At 45.1% G+C, this 20903-nt stretch overlaps 1 protein-coding gene across 11 annotated transcripts in view; it reads left to right on the forward strand.

The window, feature by feature from the left end:
- Window positions 1–20903, forward strand: part of TRAPPC10 (trafficking protein particle complex subunit 10) — a 102273-nt gene that overhangs the window by 21762 nt on the left and 59608 nt on the right. For 4 of the 11 annotated variants that reach the window (XM_023630263.2, XM_023630264.2, XM_070252446.1 and 1 more), the window contains exons 2-4: window positions 3553–3634; window positions 8499–8634; window positions 17099–17295. In XM_023630263.2, the coding sequence (XP_023486031.1) occupies window positions 3553–3634; window positions 8499–8634; window positions 17099–17295 (415 nt within the window). Of the gene's footprint in view, window positions 1–3552; window positions 3635–8029; window positions 8246–8496; window positions 8635–17098; window positions 17296–20903 lie in introns of those variants that run through there. The other 7 variants (XM_070252440.1, XM_070252447.1, XM_070252438.1 and 4 more) reach the window with 7 other exon arrangements.

Consider the following 20903-nt stretch of genomic DNA (forward strand, 5'->3'; position numbering starts at 1 on the left):
CTGCTCCTCAGTCATCCCTCCTGCCAGGGGGCTGCCAGGCACTGATACAGCCAGGGCAGAGGAGGACTGTGCTGGTCTGCACACACCCCTGCACCCGCCTGGGTGCGGGCCCCTGTGTGCCCCCTGGCTCGCCCCAATCCTCAAATCGCTGAGCCCCCAGTGAGTGACGAGAGTGGGTCCTGTGTGTGTAGACACACGCACAGGGAAAGAGATTTATGTCAATGCGATCAGGCTTTGAATTACTCTTATTAGTTATTGTGATGTCTCCCCTCTCACCAAAAAAAGGAATCTCCGTTGTCTGAATTGAGTCTTTCAGTAGGCTTCTTGAGTCAGAAAAATAAACCCCACTTTTCTGCAGAGTCCTCTGATGCGGGCACGTCAGTAAAACCTCATTTTGCTTTTAGTAGCTCCTTTCTAACGTCCGCATCCTCATTGGTTTTCCTCGTGCCTCTGTTGCCCATGGGATTAAAATGGAAAATCAGCCTGGAAGTTGCTCTCTCTTACAGTTCAGATCCCAAAGCTCTAATGACTTTTCTCCTTCATGCTTGAGCTATTCGGGGAAGCTACAAAGTCTATGTTGTTCATTTAATTACCTGTCACATAAGATGAGATTTAATTCTTCGGAGTTTTACAGTAAGCTCTTTCCCCTCTTTCTTTTTGTGCTCTGACTCTCTGTGGCCCATTTTCAAAGGCATCTCTCATTTTCATAGTACTCGAAATAAAGATTGAAGAGTATTATAATTGATAAGACCTGTGTATTCTGAGAAGCTTACGGTGGCTTTGCTTCGTTCTTGTCCGGTCAGGGTAGAGTGTCAGTGGGTTGGAAGGATTTGGCTGCAGACGTAGATCAGGGTGCTGTCGTAGTCAGCTCTTGCTGCCGTAGCAGATAGCACAGACTGGGGCATAAGCAGCACACTTGATTCCGCACGGTTCTGGCGGCTCGATGCCCCAGATTGTGTGTCGACAGGCTTGGCTTCTGAGGCCTCTCTCCTTGGCTGTGGATGCTCTTTTCACATCTTGGTGTCTCTCCATGTGTCCCCAGTTCCTCTTCTTCTAGGTCACCAGTCAGGTTGGATTAGGGCCCACCCTGAGGACCTCATTTTACCTTAATCCCGTCTTTCAAGACCTTGTTTCCAAACCCAGTCTTGTTTCGAGGTACTAGGGGTTAGAATTTCAACACATGCCTTTTGGGGGAGGACACGGTTTGGCCTATAACAGGTTCTGAGGTCAAATGGTCACATGTTGAGTCCCCAGTTACTGTCAGATGACATCTTTGCACTTGACAGATGTGCTAATTGACCTCTACTCTTTTCAAGTTAAAGTTTGGACTTAAAGATTTATTCCAGATAGAATATAAGAAAAACTGTTACTTCATAGTTTCCATTTAGACGAGTTTTATTGTTTAGCAGGATTTCCTGTGGGAGATGGCTTGGGGGCGGGTAGGAGGCATTTCATTTTTTTACTCTGTGTACATACGTTAATTGTTCATTTATGTTAGATTTTATTGCAAGGATCATGTGTGTAGTTTTATACAGAAAATCAAGTGAAAGAGGAGAAAGCTTCCATGTAGTTCCCCTCATTTCTACCTAGCAACGAATAGTGGTTTTTGTATGTTAATCTTGCGATCTAGTAGGGGCCGGCGTGGTGGTGTAGTGGTTAAGTTTGCTCACTCTGCTCTGGCAGCCTAGGGTTAGTGGGTTTGGATCCTGGGTGCAGACCTACACTACTCACCAAGCCATGCTGTGGTGACGTCCCACATACAAAATAGAGGAGGATTGGCACAGATGTCAGCTCAGGGCCAATCTTCCTCACTGAAAAAAAGAAAAGTTAGGAAAAGAACATCTTGGAACCTTGTAAAGAGGCAACAGGAATTGGCAGTCAAAGATAAGAAATCTGGGGCCAGTCCCGTGGCAGAGTGGTTAAGTTCGTGTGTTCCACTTCAGCAGCCTGGGGTATCGCCAGTTTGGATCCTGGGCGCAGACATGACAGCACTCATCAGGCCTTGCTGTGGTGGTGTCCCACAGCACAAGCAGAAGGACCTACAACTAGAATATACAACTGTGTACTGGGGGGCTTGGGGGAGAAGAAGAAGAAAACAAAGAAGATTAGTAACAGATGTTAGCTCAGATGCTAATCTTTAAGAAAAAAGATAAATCTGAAGCTAACTGAAGATTTTCTGTAATGATTTCTAAGATGACTACCAATGACCATGATGAAAAATGATAAACATAAAAATTTTTATTTTAACAAAAAATGTAGTAATAGTGAGCCTTATTAAGTATTTACTTTGCATCAGACCTTGTTGGAGGTTATTTACTGTGTTGACTCATTTAATTCTCACCAGGCTGTGTTGGGGAGGTATTTTTATTTTCCCATTTCACAGATGGTCCCCCGACACCCAGGAAGGGTGAATGGTATCCCCAGGCTTATTCAGCCAGTACGTGGCGGAGCTGACATGGGACCCTGGCGGTCAGGCCTCAGTGTTTGTGTCCAGTCACGGTGCACCCCGCCTCTCTGCCCCTCTCGGCTCAGCTGCCTAGAAGTATCATTCCTCTCAGCAGTGACTTGACATTGTTCTGTGGTTTGGGGGAGGTTTTTTTAGGTCCATGAGAGCAAAATAAGCAGATGTATTAATGGCCCATATCAATTCCTAGTGATTGCTTTAAGATCAATATAAAAGCAGTTTGGAAAATGGTTTTGCTGAAAAGAGGATCCTCTGAGTATAAGCATTTGAGTCATCTATATGAAAAGATTTTTTTTTAGCTTAAGTGTAATATGGTCGTACAATCGTTTTATGAGCGCTAACTGGGTTTTCAGCTCTCTTAAAGCCAGGATGGAGAGCTGAATTAAACCTGAGTGGGCAGCATTAAGTCAGGCGCACCCGCATTCGGAACTAGTGTCTGCCGCTGGCCAGCTTTGTGCTCGAAACGCCTTGACCTCTCAGATCCACTTTCTGTACCTGTGAAGTCTGGTTGTGTTTGACCTTGCCTTCTAGGAGTTACCTAGGACTAAACGAGAGAGTGCATGTCAGGTGTCTTGGGTAATATGTGCACATGGAGAGTGTCCTGTGTATTGTAGCTGCTACTGGCGTTTGGATGCATATTGAGTTTATTTTGGTGAAGAAATTCGTGCTCACTTCCCTGGATTCCTTGTCTGCACGGAGTTCTGCAGCTGTTCTGAAGTTGAAGGGAGCAGTGGTTGTAGAGCACAGACTCAGGAGGAAAGCTGAGGGGAGCTGAGCTGGCTGCATCTCTACTAAGCTCTGTGGCCTTGGGCAATTTACTCAACTTTCCTGATCCTCATTCTCCTTGTGGGGAAAATCATATGTACCTACCTCACAGAGGGGTTGTGAGGGTTAAGTTAGATCATGTATGTCAAGGGCTGGGTTTTCCTGAGACCAGTTATTTAAAGGTATGAAGCAGCCTTGTTTTGTAATGTCATATTACTAAGTATAAAGTTGTCTAAAATTACCCATTTAATAACCTTTAGAGCCAATTTTGCTATATTCATCTAAAAATGTCATAGCTGGATTTCTCTTTGTTCCTGTTATAGGTGCTGGAGATCAGAATTTATTTACCTCTGTTTATCCGACGCTGTCCCAGCAGCTTCCAAGGGAACCGATGGAATGGAGAAGGTATGGCCTATTGTTTTCTGGGTGTATCTCCCTCTTCGTTTTTAGACATTTTTTTTTTTTTTTTAAAGATTTTATTTTCTCCTTTTTCTCCCCAAAGCCCCCGGTACATAGTTGTATATTCTTTGTTGTGGGTTCTTCTAGTTGTGGTATGTGGGACGCTGCCTCAGCGTGGTTTGATGAGCAGTGCCATGTCCGCGCCCAGGATTCGAACCAAACACTGGGCCGCCTGCAGCCAAGCGCGCGAACTTAACCACTTGGCCACGGGGCCAGCCCCCATTTTTAGACATTTTTGTGAGCAAGTGAGGTAGTAACAGTTGAAGCCTCAGTTCTAAGTGGATCGTAAAGAAGCTGTGTGGCATCCCTGAATCTGTGGGCCTTATTCTTTAAGGAGTGTGCTGATTGTCTCAGCGAGACCTAGGGTGCTGGAAGCAAGACAGGTCCTCTGAGTTAAAGGCTCGCTTTTGTAGGGATGACTTCTGATTCTTCATGGCTCATCAGAATGTCTTCAAGACACAGGCGTTTGGAAAGGAGACGTGCGCTCACTCAGACTGCGCATCAAGCAGAAGATGTACTCTCGGTGTGCGCTCTCGTCAAGAGCCCTCTCCACCCTGAGCTCCTGTGCTCTTTGCTTAAGGATGAGACAGTGTCCAGAAAATGTTATTTAAAAATTAGGAGAGAAACCAGATCAACCATCCCAGTTGACCTGTTGTGTGTAATTGTTCATCTAATGACTTGATCAGAGGAAATAATTGACTTTGAATTATCTTATTAGAAAACTTATTTCTGGTAAGATTAGATATTATTTCTAGAAAATGTTTGGATTTTGACTTGTTAACACAGGTAATCTGATTTTAACCAAGGTGTATAAAAAATCTCCCGTTGTTATTGATGTTCGTGTAATTCTAATTCTTGCTGCATTATTCCTGTCTGACCACCACTTTATACCATTGTAACGTGAAGAATTCCTGTGGCTTTCTGGGGATGACTTACCCAGGTTCTCTAGTGAATCAAGTCTATTTTTTCTGCACAATTATAGTGTTAGAAGGAATGTGTTTAGTTACTAACGTTCAGTATAAAGAGTGTACAGGATGTGGGAGAATGCCCTTACAGAAGAAGTGCTCAGCATCTGAGGAGGCCCAGTGCTATGAACAAGAGAGAACAAGCTTACAAGTGGAGGAGTTTAGTACCCGACAAAATGGAGTAATCTGGAAGGATTTTGAATAAGTAGACACTGTTTACACATTCAGAAAGATAAAAGAAAAAAAGTGTGTCCAAGAAACAAGAAAGGGGGTTATGAGGAAGAAGAAAAAATGAAATAAACTACATAGATTGAATATATGTATTCATCTCTTCGTCTTCCTCAAACCTCACTAAATGAGGAAAAAAGTGCTGAAAATGCCTCAGTGCACAAGGACAGAGGCGGGGGGTGGAGATGGAGGCAGCAGAGAGCTGGGAACACCTTCCGGGAGAAGGAAGAGACACAGAGGAATTGGGAGAGAGAGCTGAGAAAGCCATGTGTCTGCAGAGGTGGCTCCCTGAGAAGCAGATGAGTCCCCTGGCAGGTGACAGGGCCCATGGCCTTGGAAGGCGAGGGTAAGACCAGGTTGGAAAGGTGGGTAGCAGAAAGTGTGGGCAGGGAGTAGTTAGATGCAGGGCTCCTGCTGCCGTGTGTATGTGTGTGTGTGTCTGTGTGTGTGTGTTTGTTTGTTGAAGTGACCAAGCTTGCCTGCTCCTGCAGGGGCCTGGAGAGTCTTTCTGTGGACAGAAAACCTCCAGACTCTTGGATACGAGGCACTACAGAAAGCGGGAGAAGTGCCATTCTGAAACCAGCAAGTCTCAGTCTGAACAGGGCACAGCCGAGATCCGAGAACTGTGTGCCACATCCCAGCGAGTGGAGACCTCATCTCAGGAGAAGCCGATGGCTCCTGGAAAAGGCCTGCCACATTCCCTTTCTCGGCCAACACTGGGGGGATGTGCTTCATCACGTTTAGGACCGAGGCTGCCTCCCTGATTGGTGCAGGAGGACTCTGGGCTCCTGAGGGACGCTTCCAGGGAAGAGAATTGATAGATGTCTGATGCTTGACTTTGTGTGGGTAGTGATCAGAGGGTTTACAGTTCTGTTGGAGAGCTTGAGAGGAATTAAAAATGTTGATACTGCGAGCTAGGAAAATAAAAAATGCCAAGAAGAAAAGTTACATTATAAGGCTCCTGTAACCATAGTGTGTTACTTGGCTCATTAGTGAGCAGTGTTGCTACATTTACTAATAAGGGAAACAACATGGACAACGACTCGTGATAGAACTGCTGGAGGGTGGAGGGAGAGCAAGAGCTTGGGCACACACAGCTGGTTCTGCATCTTCCATCATGGACAGTCGAAGATTGTCTCTAAATTTAAAGTGCTCGGGGAGGTGTAGCGTGTTGAATTCCGCCTCCCAAAAAATATGTCCACCTGGGACCTGTGAATGTGACCTTATTTGGAATAAGGGTCTTTGCAGATGTAATCAAGTTAAGGATTTCTGCATGAGAGTAGTGTGGGCCTTAAATCCAACGGCAAGTGTCTGTAGAAGACACGGGGGAGAAGATCACGTGACGATGGAGACAGAGATTGGAGTGCTGCGTCTGTAAGCCAAACAATGCCACGGCTTGCCAGCAGCAGGAGAGAGGCCAGGAACGGATTCTCCCTTAGAGCTTCCAGAAGGAAGCAACGCTGCCACACCGTGATCTCAGATTTGTGGCTTCTGAGCTGTGAGATAATTAGTGTTTTAAGCCTCCAGGTTTGTGGTCATTGGTTAGAGTAGCTACAGGAAACACGTGTGGGAGGAGGCCAGAGAAGGATGGGGAGGCGCCTGCTCCTGTCGTGGGGGAGGGGGTGTGAGAGAGAAAAGCTTCTCAGTACTATTTAACATGTTAAAGCATGTACATATTACTGTGATAAAAATTAGAAATTGATTAGATCTTGGAAATAAAAAAATTGAAGCAGAAACTTTACTAGATGCAGTGAACAGTCGTGTAGCTGAAGAGCAAATTAGTGAGTTGGAAGATGGAGCTTCGAAATTGGAGTTTACTGCTGGAGATTGATGCCAAGGGCTGGAGCTGGAAAGCATGGAAGAAGAGCAGAGACACAGGCTACATCCAGGAGTTTCAGTGTCCCTCTAGTAGGTGTTTCAGAGGAGAGAACAGAGAATGAAGGGCTGGTGTCAGGATTTTCCCAGATGGGAATCAGGAGATTGCAGGAGCTCGCTGAATGTCCAGCAGAATGAAGATAAAGCAAACAAAAAGCTGTGCCAAGGAAGCAGGAGAAGAGCAAATCCGAACCTACAGTCTGTCCAGGCTTACAATGCAGCAGGAAATACAGCACCTAAGACTGGGCTTCTCCAAGTCCTGAGGGCAGGTACCTTTGAACCTGATCCTATCCCCTGCACTCTCCTGAAGAAGGAAGGCTGAATCCGAGCCCCCCCGCCCCCGCCCCCAGCCCAGGACGACGCAGGTGTGAGAGATTCTGTTCCTCTGAGGCCTTGGGGGCCAGCTGGGGCCCAGGATGGCCAGGGGCCCTCACCTGTCACTTCTGGCTGCACAAAGCCACATATGTTTGCTCCAGGGTGCCATTTAAATATTATGTTCACTGTTTGCCAGAGCACGGAGATAGTTGGGAAGCAGTGCTTACTAGAAACCTTCTCAGACACAGATGATCAGAAATCTTACGGCCCTGTCTGAAAGAATTAAAGGGCGTATCTCGACAAGAAGAAAAATGAGCCCAGAATTCACAGGATGAAAGAAGTGGCTGCCAGCAACAAGTCATAAAAATATTTTACTAAAATTAAGGTATCAATCTTTTTAAAAATTAAAAAATCTAAAATTTCAGATATGGGGAAGGAAGCAGAGAAGAAAGTGTATCTTTCCTGTCTCGTTCAAGAAGAGGGTCGACATTTGCTTTAGTCTTTGAAAGAATGATTTGTTCATGCATATTAAAAATAGTGGAGTAGAGATAGATGGTTAGACTTTCAAGCCAGCAGAGAAAAAGGATGGAAAAAGAAAACTCGATTAATCCCACAAGGGACAGGAAAAAATAGAGCCTGCAATAGGAAATACGCAAGTTCAAGTATGAGCCTAATCGTGTTAAATGTGGTTGGTGTCAGCTTACTAAACAGAGACTCCAAAGAATACGAAATCCAGCTCTTGGAATTTAAAGGAGACACAGCTACTACTGGTGGAAAATAGAGGTATGGAAAAAAGATGTATGTAGCATAATTCATTTTTCGGAAGTGTAATGAAATAGCATCCATATCCTCTGACAGCCTTAGATTAGATGTCTGTAGCTTGTGGGATTCCTCCATCTTCTTTTTCTTCTTTGGTTGAGAAAGAGTGTTTACCACTGTTTTTTCATGCTCTGCAAACAAAAGCGTGTTCTCTTTCATCGGACAGTTCTCTCTTTTTTGAATGGTACAGATTGTCCCAAAAGTGTTAGCCCAGATGAAAGCTTTCGTAGCTTCCCACTGTGCTTGGCATCTGGGAGCGCGTTTCCTCTCTTATGTAGTGACTAGAGATTCAGTTAAATTGCAAGTGATGCCCGTTTGTCTCAGAAGTCTATAGCACTGCAAACAGCCTGGTGAGGTAGAGTATTGCTGTGTGCTGTCATTGAGCAAAATGAAAGATTTTATGGAGGGGGGAGTTTGACATGTAAATGTGAACTGTGAATTATTAAAGTAATTGCTAGAACTTTTTGGACAGAGTATTATAGTTACAATTCAGGGTTAATATTATATATGTACTTCTGAACTCAGAGCTATGGTTAAATTATGTTGTGTTTTTCCTGTTTCTTTCTGCTGAACGTTCTCCTCAGTGGTGTGTTAAACATTGTTTCTAGGTCCTATGGCCGGGCTCCGAAGATGATTCACCTGGAGTCTAACTTTGTTCAGTTCAAGGAGGAGCTGCTGCCTAAGGAAGGGAACAAAGCCCTGCTCACCTTCCCCTTCCTGCACATCTACTGGACAGAGTGCTGTGTAAGTGCTCCTCGAGGGGAGGGCGCTTGCAGTGGGACTAAGCATGCACCTGTCTGGGCTTTGTTAAGACAACTGTAATTTTTCACACTTACTTTTTAATGTACTCTGTGTGTTGGTGGTCTTCTCTTTTCTCCCTTCCTCAGCTAGACGTGCAGCTTTGTCCCTGCATGTTTCTGTCCTGGTGCAGGGCCTTGCACTCATGGTAATCACCAAAGACAGTCTTCCTTCCTGTGTTGCCAGTTATTGTGAGCCATCTCACTGTCCCCGACTGGCCACTAGGTATCTTTAGTATTCGCTGTCAGTTTTGTTTTCATAGCGCCCTGTGTTCACCATCATGGCAGTTACTCTGCTTGATCATGCTGTTTGTCTCTCTCGCTGGTGTATCGACTTTCTGAGGGCGGGGCCCTGTGTCCTGCTTCCTCCCATCATGGTGCCTTTTGCAGGAGGCTCTTCATGACTGCCCATCGAGCGAGGGACACTACTGTGTGGGTATGGTGGCCTTCACTTGTACTATGCAGTTGTGTATTTATGAACCTAGAAGGAAACTTTTCATTCCTTTTTTTTTTTTTTTTTGAGGAAGATTAGCCCTGAGCTAACATATGCTGCCAGTCCTCTTTTTGCTGAGGAAGACTGGGCCTGAGCTAACATCTGTGCCCACCTTCCTCTACTTTATATGTGGGACACCTGCCACAGCATGGCTTGACAAGTGGTGCATAGGTCCACGCCCAGGATCCGAACTGGTGAACCCTGGGCCACTGAAGTGGAATGTGCGGACTTAACCGTTGTGCCACTGGGCTGGCCCCGAAACTTTTTGTTCTTGACAGAATTTTTCAGTCATGAATTAATATAGAATTCTGTGGGTCATTTCTTCCGGTTTTGACTCCAATAAAGTAAGCATTTTGCAGTATACAAAATATATAAATCGTTACATACTGTGACATTTTAACCTGAATCTGAGGCTGCAGAAATCGTTCTTTGTAATTTTAATGAGCGGGGACTCGAAGCTCATGCCTCGTTTCCCCTGGACTTTGCCCCTGGGCCACACCTTTTGCGTTTGCTGGTTTTGCTTTGTGACCTTTCCCAGGGGAGTCGTTGATGGTCTTACTCCCCCAGCAGTGAGTGTGACGGCACGTCTGAGATGTCGTCTAGATGGGAAGCTGGTTAGAGACTCAGTGTCCAGGGTGTTTATCGGGGGCCAGTCATGTAGGCAGCCTCTGCCTGGCATGTACCAAAACTGTGGAGTCCCAGAGGGGAGCAGGTGTCAGCACAAGCCATAGTGTTTGTACTGCAGTTTAGGCCCAGTGAGGCACTCTTGCCTCACGGTGGCGGGAACCCTCCCCAAATCCGCGTTCCCAGATGCCAGCCTTGGGAGCAGGCCCAGAGGTGGCCGTCCCGCCTGCTGTGCTGACTCTTCTCTACAGCCCTCAGTGGCAGTGTTAGATTCGACCTCGTGTGAGGGGTTGTCCAATTTCTCCATGCTATAGTTCTTTTTTGCCCTTGCAACCAAGAAGCCCTCTCTGGGGAGCCCCTTTCAGACCACATGAGGGTCCTGCTCCTTGTCCTGCTTGGATTTAGCACCCACTGATGATCCTTCCTGAACCAGTCTTTACTCAGAGCTGCAAATGCCATGCCCCTAAATGTCTCAGCTGGTGCTATGCTCTGGAGAAGAGTCCGTCTGGGTTTCTGCTTTATTTAATGCTCTGTAGTCAGTTATCCTTGCTTATCTTGGTGCTTGAGTTGTCCCGGATTTGCCCACTGAGTGTCACCTCCAGCTGGCTCCTGTGTCCTTTGGAGCATTTTCTAACTTTCTGGCATAGCAACGTATTCTTGGTTCTTGGACCTTTGCTCCCTTGTCCTGGGATCAGCCATTTCTTCACGGAGCACTCGGGGAGTATCGCCGCGTCTATGCCCTTCAGTAGGCGGAGTTGAGAGAGTACACATCTTAGAAATCCTGAGTTGATGCTCATGCCTCCAACTGTAGCCTAACCCCACAGGCTCCTTCTTGCCGTAGCCCAGTCCGTGTTGATCTCCGCCCTGGCTCCCGGCAGCGTCCACACGTTAGCTGCTCAGTCCTGCAGTCTGCGCACAGTGCTTTCAGAATTGCTGCGCCCAGGAACAGACCTGTGGAGAGCCCCGCGTTCGTTCACCTGGTCCTCTTCCAGGTGGACTGCATTGTGATCAGAGTGGCTTTATGAAACTTGTCTTCTCTGTGTCCAAATAAATGATCAGTTTTTGTGGTTGTTCCATGTGTGTTTGAGAATGTATTTTCTCTGTTTTCAGATTATAATGGTAAATATGTGTTTGTAAGAGCTGTCTTACTGGTTGTATTGTTTAGCTCATTTCTGTTTTGCCTCTTGGCCTGTCTTGAACTGACAGTGCCATGTTCAACTCTTCTATTATTGGTGTGTTCTACCCTCTTGCATCTTCCGTAATTCCTGTTTTCTGTAGGTGGTTGATCTTATTATTTAGTTGTATAGGTATTCATAAATATATTTTTTATGGAGCAAAATATGTAATTAAAAAACCAGTTTCTGAGTAGTGTATCATGTTTAGGAAGGCCTGGTCTATCTGAAGATAATAATTGATCTTCTCCTATATGTTCTTTTAATCATTTGATAGTTTGTTTTATATTTGGACCTGTATAGTTTCAGGTTATTTTTGTGTGTAGTAGGAGATTTGGGGCTTCATGATCTAATATTATAGTCTAAATGGGTAGCAAATTAGTTTGACTTCATTTCATAATCGACTGTCTTTTCCCCACTTATCAAAAGTGTCACCTTTATTTTAAACCAACATCCTGTATGCGCAATATCCTAGACACCTCAGTTCTATTAACCATTGTCTGTTCTGTGCCAGGACCAGACTTCTAATTATTACATTTTTATAATATGTATTGGTATCTCTTCTTTAAAATAAATCTCTTGGCTATTTTCTCTTCCTTAGAAATTTTAGAATCAGATTGTTAGGTGTATAAATTTTGTTTTCCCAAAATGGCTGTACCAATATATCCCATCCCACATGCACTTCTCTACTCGCTAGTGACATTCCTCCATTGAGAGGCTGGTCTGTGTTTCTTCCAGTTGAATCTGAGAGGGCCTCTGCCTGGCAGAAGGGGCACTCTGACTTTTGAAAAAGACTAAGTCATAAAAGGTAATGTGTCTCCTGCTGGGTCCTCTTGGTATGCTTGCTCTTAGATCCCAGACACCATTGTGTGAGGAAGTGAAGTCCCCATGGGAAGGCCACCTGGAGGTGTAGAGCCCCGGTCCCAGCAGGTCCTGGCCAACACGCTAGCGTCCGCCAGCAGGCGTGGGCTGGCCCCTGCGCCCAGCCTTCTAGCGCCACAGCTCATGCTAGGTGGAGCAGGCGAGCTATCCACCAAATCGCTGGCTCGTAGACTCGTGAGCAGAGTAAATCTTCCGGACCACCGCATAGTGTAGAGGTTTGTGGCAAAGCGGGAGGTGACTGGAACAGCAGTTGAAAAGAAAAAGACAAGACTGGAGGCGCTTTGATTGGGATTGCCTTGAGTAAGTTACAGGTTCACCTGAGAAGAATTTCAGTAATCATGAATCTTCCCACCTGGGGGCATGGTTTGTGTCTCCATTCTTTATGCCGTTTTTGTGTCCTTTAGTAATGGGTCATAACATTTTTCATAAAAATATAGTTTTTGTGGACATTATGAAGGAGGTTTCTTTTCCTAAAATTACATTTTCTAATAGAGAGCCTCTGTTTTTTTGTTCTTGTTGTAGGTTTTTGTTTTGTTTTAGTTTTGAGTATTATCTCTTAAGCAAAAGTTCCTGGAGCAAGTTGATAATGTTTAGGATCTTAGATTTAAAAGTAAAACTCTTAGTTATGTTCTCTCAGTAGTTGCTTTAGGGTTTATAGTGTACGTCAGTAACTTACCACCTCAGTCATGACCTTCAGGTCACGTTCTACTGCCACGTGGGCTGAAAACTTCCCAGCAGTGTGCTGTGCCGTCGTGGCATATGTGTTAATCCTCTGCGTGTTACAGACCCCACAGGAGGTTGTTACTCTTATGTTTTCAGTCAGTTATGTTTTCAGGAGATGAAGCATAAGAGAACACGTCTTCATATCTGCCTGCATGAGGACCATTCTCAGAGCTCCCCTTTCCTCTGTGCAGATCCCGAGTTCCCATGGGGTTCGTCTCCTCCACTGAAGGACTTCCTTCACGTCTTAGAGTGCAGGTCCATTGCTGCTGAGTTCTGGCAGCTCTCATATGTCTGAGAAAGTCTTTATTTTGCCTCACTTTAATTTACTTCACTGAGTATAGAATTCTGGTTTGACAGTTCTTTTTTCCTTTCGACACTTAAAGTTGTTACTCCGCTGTCTTGGTTTCCATTGTTACCCATGAGAAATCTTTCATTTTTGTTGTGTTACTTTCCACATAAAGTGTCTTTTTTTTCTTTGGGTTTTAAGATTTTTTCCGTTTATCACTGGTTTTAAACAATTTGATTATGATATGCCTTAGTATAGTTTTCTTCATGTTTCTTGTGCTTTGGGTTTTTTGGGCTTCTTTGCCTTATAAGTTTGATCAAATTTGGAACATTTTTGGTTATTATTTCTGCAAATATTTTTTATGTTTCTCCCTTTCTCTCCTTTGGGGACTCCAGTTAATTATATATTAGGCCACTTGAAGTCTTGCAGCTCACTGACGCGCTGTTGATATTTGATCAGTCGTGTGTTTCATTTGGATAATTTCTGTTTTTCTGTCTTCAAGTTAACTGACTGTTTCTTTTGCAGTGTCTAATCCGCCCTTAGTCCCACCCAGTGTATTTTTCAGTTTAGACTTGGTGGTTTTCATCTCTAGAAGTTCCACGTGGGTCTTTTCCTTCTTTTTAAAAGATCTTCCATGTCTCTGCTTAACATCAGTCTTTCTTCTGCCTTCTTGAATATATGAAATATGGTTATAGTAACTATTTAAATGGCTTTCTCTGCTAATTCTATTATCTGTGTCATTACTGAGTCTATTTCTATTGACTGATTTTTCTACTTACTATGGGTCATATATTCTTTCTTCTTTGTCTACCTGGCAAGTTTTTATTGGATGCCAGACATTGTGAATTTTATCTTGTTTGATGCTGGTATATTTGTAATCCTAAAAGTTTTCTTGAGTTTTGTTTAATCTGCTTGCTAAGTTTGATCCTTTTAGGTATTGATTTTATGATTTAATGGGTCTGGAGCAGTGCCCAGTCCAGCCCTAGTTATTCCTTACTTCCTGAGTGCCCCACCCAGTGACTTGAGGTTTTCCAGTCTGGCCCCTTTCCAGGCCCCTTGTGAGTGTCTAGTCCTGCCTTCTGGGTCTCTCCATGGCTTTGGGTGGTACATGCACACATGTGCTGATCAGTTCCCTGCTGAATGCTCGAGGGGCCCCTCTGCAGGCCTCTTGGGTTCTCTTTGTGCTTGGTGCACTCTCTTCCAGGATACTCCGACCTCCTATGAAGTCAGCTGCCTTCGTCTCCCAGGACTCTTCGGCCCTTTCTCATCCACGCAGGACATCTGCCAGACTTTCCCTCAGTGCCCTGCCATGTGCTGTGGTCTGGAAACTCCAGGGGGTCAGCTGGGCCCCTCGCGGGGCTCACCTCGTTTCCCTCTCTTGAGGATCCCTGTCCTTTGTCCCCTGATATCCAGGGTTTTGAAAACCCTTGATTCATGGGGTTTTTTTCGGTTGTTTCAGGTGGCTGTGTCAGTCTGGTCCCTGTACTTCGTCTCATCTGGAAGTGAGAGTCCTCCTGTGCACTGATTGATGTCAGCATGCACTCGTTGATTTCTAGTTTTTGCAGTGTAATTCATTCCCGTCATCATTTATTTTAATGCTCAAATTGTCCCAGATTTGGCCTCTGTGACCTTTCGAAATGTCCTTATTCTTTTAGCACTCCCTTACACAGGATTTTCCAGGGTCCTCTGGTCCTGTCCCTGCCGAAGCTCTGGGGTCAGCTGTTTCTCCAAGGAGCCGTGGTTCTTTCTGGTGGAAAACTGTATTTAGAAATGAAGATCTGGAGTTAGGAGTGCTCTTTGTTGTTGAGCCCTCGCAGTGGACTTACCTAGAGAATAGATGTATGTGGTATGTGTTTGCATGTGTGTCTGTCCACACATACATTTGCGTGTGTTCCATATGTAGCTTTGTGGCATGCACACACATCGTGTACGCACACACAATCCAATTCCAATCCAACACCACAGGGTTAATTCTAGTAACTCCCATCTGTGACACGGAGAAGCCAGGCACTCCTTGTCTTCCATGTGTTTGCTTATTCGAACAATCACTGTCAGTGAGCGTTCTCCTGTCACTGAGTCCTGTTCCCCCACAACACAGTGCCCCTCTCTGCTCTGGGGCTGCCGCTTTGTGCTGGATCACCCCCTCCTAGGACCTCACGTGATCCACAACACGCCGGGCAAGGTCACGCCCAGAGGGAGGCCCTCTCTGCCCTGCTAGGCCTCGGACACCTCGTGTCCTTCATCACTTCGCGTGGGGTCCCACATCTTGTTCTGTGATACCCTCCTCGCTCTGCTTGTCTCTGGTGCTGGGGCGGGGCTGCTCCTTGTCCCCCATCAGGACCCCTTCCCCACCATCCCACTAGTGGGTTCTTCTTCTTTTAGCTTGTTTCCTTAGGGACCCTTAATGTCACTGGCTCAGCGTGGGCTCCTCTCCTGAGGAGTCACCAAGTCTTTGTAGTGATGTTTGCTGTTTGCTCTCTGTCGTGAGTGGTGAGCTAGATTGTGTACTCCTGATTCCCTCAGAACTTTGGGGAACTCTGCCCTGCTGCTCAGTGAGGTCTCTTCCTGAGAGTCCTGGCAGACTGCCCAGCGGAGTGTCCCAAGAAGGGACACTGGTGTCCCCTCAGGGGGTGCAGCAGTCCCTCCCTGGTGTGGAGAGCGGGGCTGGGGGTGGGCCTGGAGTCGGGTGGGGGGCACCTGGAGCTTTCACAGCCCTTCCCGGCTCCCTGACTTGGTGGGGCCCTGTGATTGGTGTCTGCTCACTGACTCTAAGGCTGTGGGGTCTGTGGCTGCCAGCCCTCTGGCCTTTTGGTTTCACTTTCCAGGTGTGATGTATCCGGGCTCTTGGAGTTCTGACAGCACACCAGCATTGTAAACCTCATCTTCAAGTCCTAAGAACCGCCAGTCTCTGGAGGAGACGCCGTAACTGATGGATGTGAATTCGCAGAAAATTGATTTTTGCAAGATAGTTTTCATCTTAATTTTTTAGCAAAAGGTCGTTTCAGATTGTATTTGTTTCTCATTTAAACTGAGGACATGGCAATTTTTAAAATCAGACTAAAATTATAAGCACTGTCCTTTGGATCTTTTCACTATTAATTAAACCAAAAGTGGGACTGGATATAGAATTTGAGATTTAACTCATTCGTGGATAATCACATTAGCACATGTCTGTATGAGCGTTGTTCAAGAGAGTGAAAAATCCAGAGAAAATACAGGCAGGATGATAAGGAATCTTTCTGTTAAAAGAGGGGAAAGGATATATTTAAATAGAGGTATTAATTATAGTTCTCAAAGGTTTTTAGATGCCTAATTTTGAAAGGAATTAAGCATCTTGGTTTTAGATTTTCTCTCTGAGTCTGCCAAGTGGATTTGCGGAGCCTAAGAGCAATTATCAATAGAGTTAGACATAGCAAGGACAGTTCCTGTTTCCCTGTTCTTTCTGGAAGAGGACTGAGGATGGACTCACTGGCTTTTGTGCAGGTGGGGTGCTGTCTTTGGCAGGTGATGTTTGGGCCTCTGAGTCAGAAGGAGCATTGATTTTTAGGACCAGGATGGCTCCTCTGTCAATCCCTGGGAATCAGAAGAGCTTGCAAGAAGCACTAGGTTGTGCTCTTTCCTTGGGTTTGCGTTGGAAGCGGCCTTGCCCCTGACATGGTCTGTGAGTGGCATCGAGGTTAGAGTGGTTTTAGGGGCTTGCAGAGAGCTGAGGGGCTGCAGAGAAAACTGCCGGGAGGCAGGCCTTGGCTTCCTACAAACGGTCTTGGCCCTGCAGTGACAACTAGCCAGCACGATGACAGCTAGCCTGCAGCAGGAGGAGCTGCTCGCCTCCGCCATCAAGGCAGGACACACGACTGGATGGGCTTCATGCAGTGGTCGGGTTCAGGGCCTTTGGCCATAGAGACCTGGGTTTGAAGGTCCCAACTTACCTAGTAGACTCTGTCACTGTGGCAACTCACCGAGCTCTCTAACTCTCAGTCTCTTCCTCATAACTTTGGAGGACCTTCCCTCAGTGTCAGGAGTATCTGGGGACCATGTGCACCGAGGGCATGGTGCTGAGCCTGCCCAGAATGCCCACAGGTGTGGCCAGTGCTGGGCTTTACATGGAGTGTCCCTGTGTCGGAGCCATAAGGCCCTGCGGCCTCTGTGTTCTCTGTTATCAGACACGTTTTGCCCTGTAAACTAAAGCACATTGATTAACTTGCTTTCACAGTGACTTATTTATTTTTAGGATACTGAAGTGTATAAAGCTACAGTAAAAGACGACCTTACCAAGTGGCAGAATGTTCTGAAAGCTCATAGCTCTGTGGACTGGTTAATAGTGGTAGTTGAAAATGATGCCAAGAAAAAAAACAAAACCAACATCCTTCCCCGAACTTCTATTGTGGACAAAATAAGAAATGATTTTTGTAATAAACAGAGTGACAGGTAAGTGTATCTTTAATTTTCCCTCCTTGGGCTGATAGCTGGATGATGCTGGCTCCTGGGTAGCGATGAAAGTTTACTCTGAGCAGCTGTAGTGTTCCTGACCTGGAGCATGTGATGGGGGTGCCCAAGAGACCAGGGCCCTCCCCTCCTGCTCTGGCAGGCAAAGAACTGTGAGCAGTAACGCCCTGTGTGTGGCGTGGGAGGGGCGGGTCCAGTGGCTCAGTGACCGTGGAAGAGACCACACAGTGGGTCCCCTTTCTGAAGATTGGTAATGGGTGTTAGCACAAGAATGGCTTCTCGAAGTCCTACAGTCCTGTGTACAGCAGGATTCCTTAAATGTTTTGTAGCTATGGAACCCTGTGTTTTGTTTGTTTACCATATCACCTATTAAGGGTTCCTAAAAACAAGCTATAAAATGCTGACTTACTCTCCTTCGGAAACTTGAAAGTGACTCGGAAATTCTGGTGGCCACTTTGTTGCACGGACTTCCTTTCCCCTCTTGTTCATCCCTGTCTGAGTCCTGTTGTCGTCCTTCCTCTTTGGCGATGCCATTCCCAGCCTGACACTTATATAATTTACCGTCTGCCTCTCCTAGTTTAGCGCTTTAACTCGCCCAGGTCCGGGGGTGTAGTGGTGACCCTGCTCCCTGCACTGCTACAGTGTGGTCTAGTGGCAGAAACAGGCATTACTCCACCCCCAGCTCGCCACGACTGTGGTTGCCACATCTGTGGTCACCACACCTTTGGTCACCATGGTGACACATGCTCAGTGGGAGGGTTCCAGAGTGCAGCAAGAGCCTGGAGTAGGAGAGCTGGACTGCTCTGGGGGCTAATGGAGCTGCCCTGAGAAAGCAGCAGTGGGGCTAAGAAATGAAGGATGCATAGGAGTTGAAGGAAGAGATCCTGAGTGTATGTGGCTGGGAGTACCAACCAGACACTGCCACATGGCTCCTTTATTCTGTGGCTGCATCTTGTCAGGGCCACCCAACGAACTGACAATTCTTCTAAGGAAGGAGCCATAGGTGGACTTCGTTTTTATGTTCCACACAATACTGAGTACATAGTAATGTTCAAACTTGCCTTATTTATAGTTTGAATTAAATATTAGATTGTCCAGCTTATGGTTTATCTTAGAGAAATTTTGTGCAATCTGGACTTTGGGAATTTTTTCCTAAGGTCTGTTATTCATAAATTAGTTATCACAAAGGAATCAGCTTGACGTTTTATCAAGATGCTCCGTAACTGAGTGTCCGTTCCTTCACTGCAATGCAGGTACACTAACATTTTTGTTCTGAAGGAAGGAATAGATGCCCTGGGCCTGGAGGGAAGAGAGCTCTGTTTCACCAGCTGAAGGAAAAGTGGGCCAGCATGGCATAGTGAAGCAAGAGATGGAGCCAAAAATCAAACCAAATGGCCTTTCAGTTGTTAATAAAACAAATCATATTTGTTTGGGATTTTATTAAGTAAATAAATTGGTACTAATGGTGGGTATTAGTCTAAACTTATGAAATGTTCAAATTGTATGATTTTTCAAAGTGCCTATTGCTTGCTTTTAAGCCTACATTATTATTTTTTTATCTAATTGCCGAAAGTATGTTTCTGCTGAGCCTATTTAAAACTAACTTGCTTTTAATGACTATTCGTTATACGTAAAATTTAACTTACTAAAGTCTTTAACATTTCATCTTTAATATTTAAACATACCATCTAACATTTTGATTTTCGTCAGTTTGCAAAGCCACCTTTAACAAATCTGTACTTCATTTTTTAATGTAAAAACCTGGGTCACGTTTTCATAAATTTGAATTTAGTAATGTCTGTATTGACAATTGTTTTATTAGGTAATATAACTTCCGGCCTTTGGAAATATCAGAACACGTGGCCCTGAAGTGGCTTACCTTTTTTTTAACTTTAATCTTGTATTTAATTTATGATTATAAATATTACATGTTTATTGTAGAATTATTAGAAAAAGACAATAAGCGAAAGGAAAATAGATATTAACTGTTAGTGTTTGGTGTATCTTTCAGACTTTTTACGCATAATGTTTTGTGCTTGCTTTTTTCATTTAGTACGTTGTAAAAATTTTGCCATCAGCAGTAAATGTGCGTCTGTACCCTATCGTTAACGAGTGTATGGTTTCTCACAGTATCAAGGCACGTAAGGTATTTGTACAGTCTTCTGCTAGACGTATAAGTTACTGCTTACTTATTATTGTAAACAATATTATAAACATCCTTCTAGCTTAGATGGTGTATACATCCTTAATTATTTCCTTAGGCTAAATCTCTAAAAGGAACAGTCCTCGGTAAAAGGTTTTGTGCATTTTTCAGGCTTTTGGTAAGTATCGCTAAATCAGAGGGTTGGCTTATTAATTGTGCCAGCAGCTGTCCCAGTGACTGGCAGAGACCCGGCCTGGAGCCACTCGTTGTGCTGCGCCTCGGGACAGCCGTGCAGCAGGCCCTGTGAAGACGCTGCTCTCCTCCAGATTGGGCCCACCAGCCTGGGCTCTCCGTCTCTGAGCCAACCATCTAGGCTTGATGTGAATTTCTGAAGCATAGTTCTTTCTTATTAATAAAAGGAGAAGAAGGTCTGGCAACAGTAAATGCTGAAGGACGTAATAAGGGACAGAGAATATAATGAGTATATTGTCTGAGTGATAAGTACCAGGTCACTGAAAAAAAATTTTGTTTTGATGATTGGTGTTTGTGTTTGTTTCCTTTTCTACTCCACCCTGTAGGCATAGGGAGAATTCTGTGTCTGGTGAGCAATAAATGTTGATAGTTACAGTCCTTGAGAATGCCTTAAGGATAAACTACTGAACTGATAGATTCCAGCAGTTCATAGATTGAATAAATACATGTTAGCCCTTTGGGATCTTAGGAGTGGGCTGACTGGACCCCTTCATCTGTCAGGGGCAGAAATATTCTCAGAGGGGTGGAGTGACTGGAATCACAGCCAGCTGCCGATTTGATAGTTGTCTTCCCGGTGCTGACCTTTCACCTGGTGGGTCTGCTAGAGCGTGGGCTGCTTCCCCTGTTTTGTCTCCTGGCTTATGATTCCACAGATTAGCCCTTCCTCCAGAGGGCGTGAGGGGGCACAGAGACAGTGAAACTTAGAATCTCTTCTTTTTGCTACTTGCTGGTGATTCAGGTGAAATATTTACTGAGGAGAAATGTTGACGCTCCTAGCATCAATATTTTAAAATTATTTCTCAGTTCAGATTTATTCATATTTCTAAATTATTATTATCAAGGATAAAGTTAGTTACCTTTTCCAACCTGTTAGATGAGTATGTTGCCTTTTCCAAATCCATTGGAAACTCTCTTAGTTTTATGCCTTTGGTATTTTTACACCACAGATGCAGTCTTTTTGTAGTGAGATTGTATCACACCTATATGTTCAGCCATATTCATTAAGCCTTTACTTATTACTTATTTATTAACCCTGCTCTTGAGGAGCTCCCAGTCTGGTGGGAGAGACGGACCTACAGAGAGAGAAGGTGTTTACAACGTGGCCCTCCCGTGGTCGAGGTGTAATCACAGTGGGGGCCGAGCAGGCAGAGCAGCTGGGGGGGAGGGGGTGGGGAGGGCTCAGTGAGGATGTGTC

The sequence above is a fragment of the Equus caballus genome, chromosome 26, assembly GCF_041296265.1.
Source record: "Equus caballus isolate H_3958 breed thoroughbred chromosome 26, TB-T2T, whole genome shotgun sequence".
In the NCBI taxonomy this organism is placed as follows: Eukaryota; Metazoa; Chordata; class Mammalia; order Perissodactyla; family Equidae; genus Equus; species Equus caballus.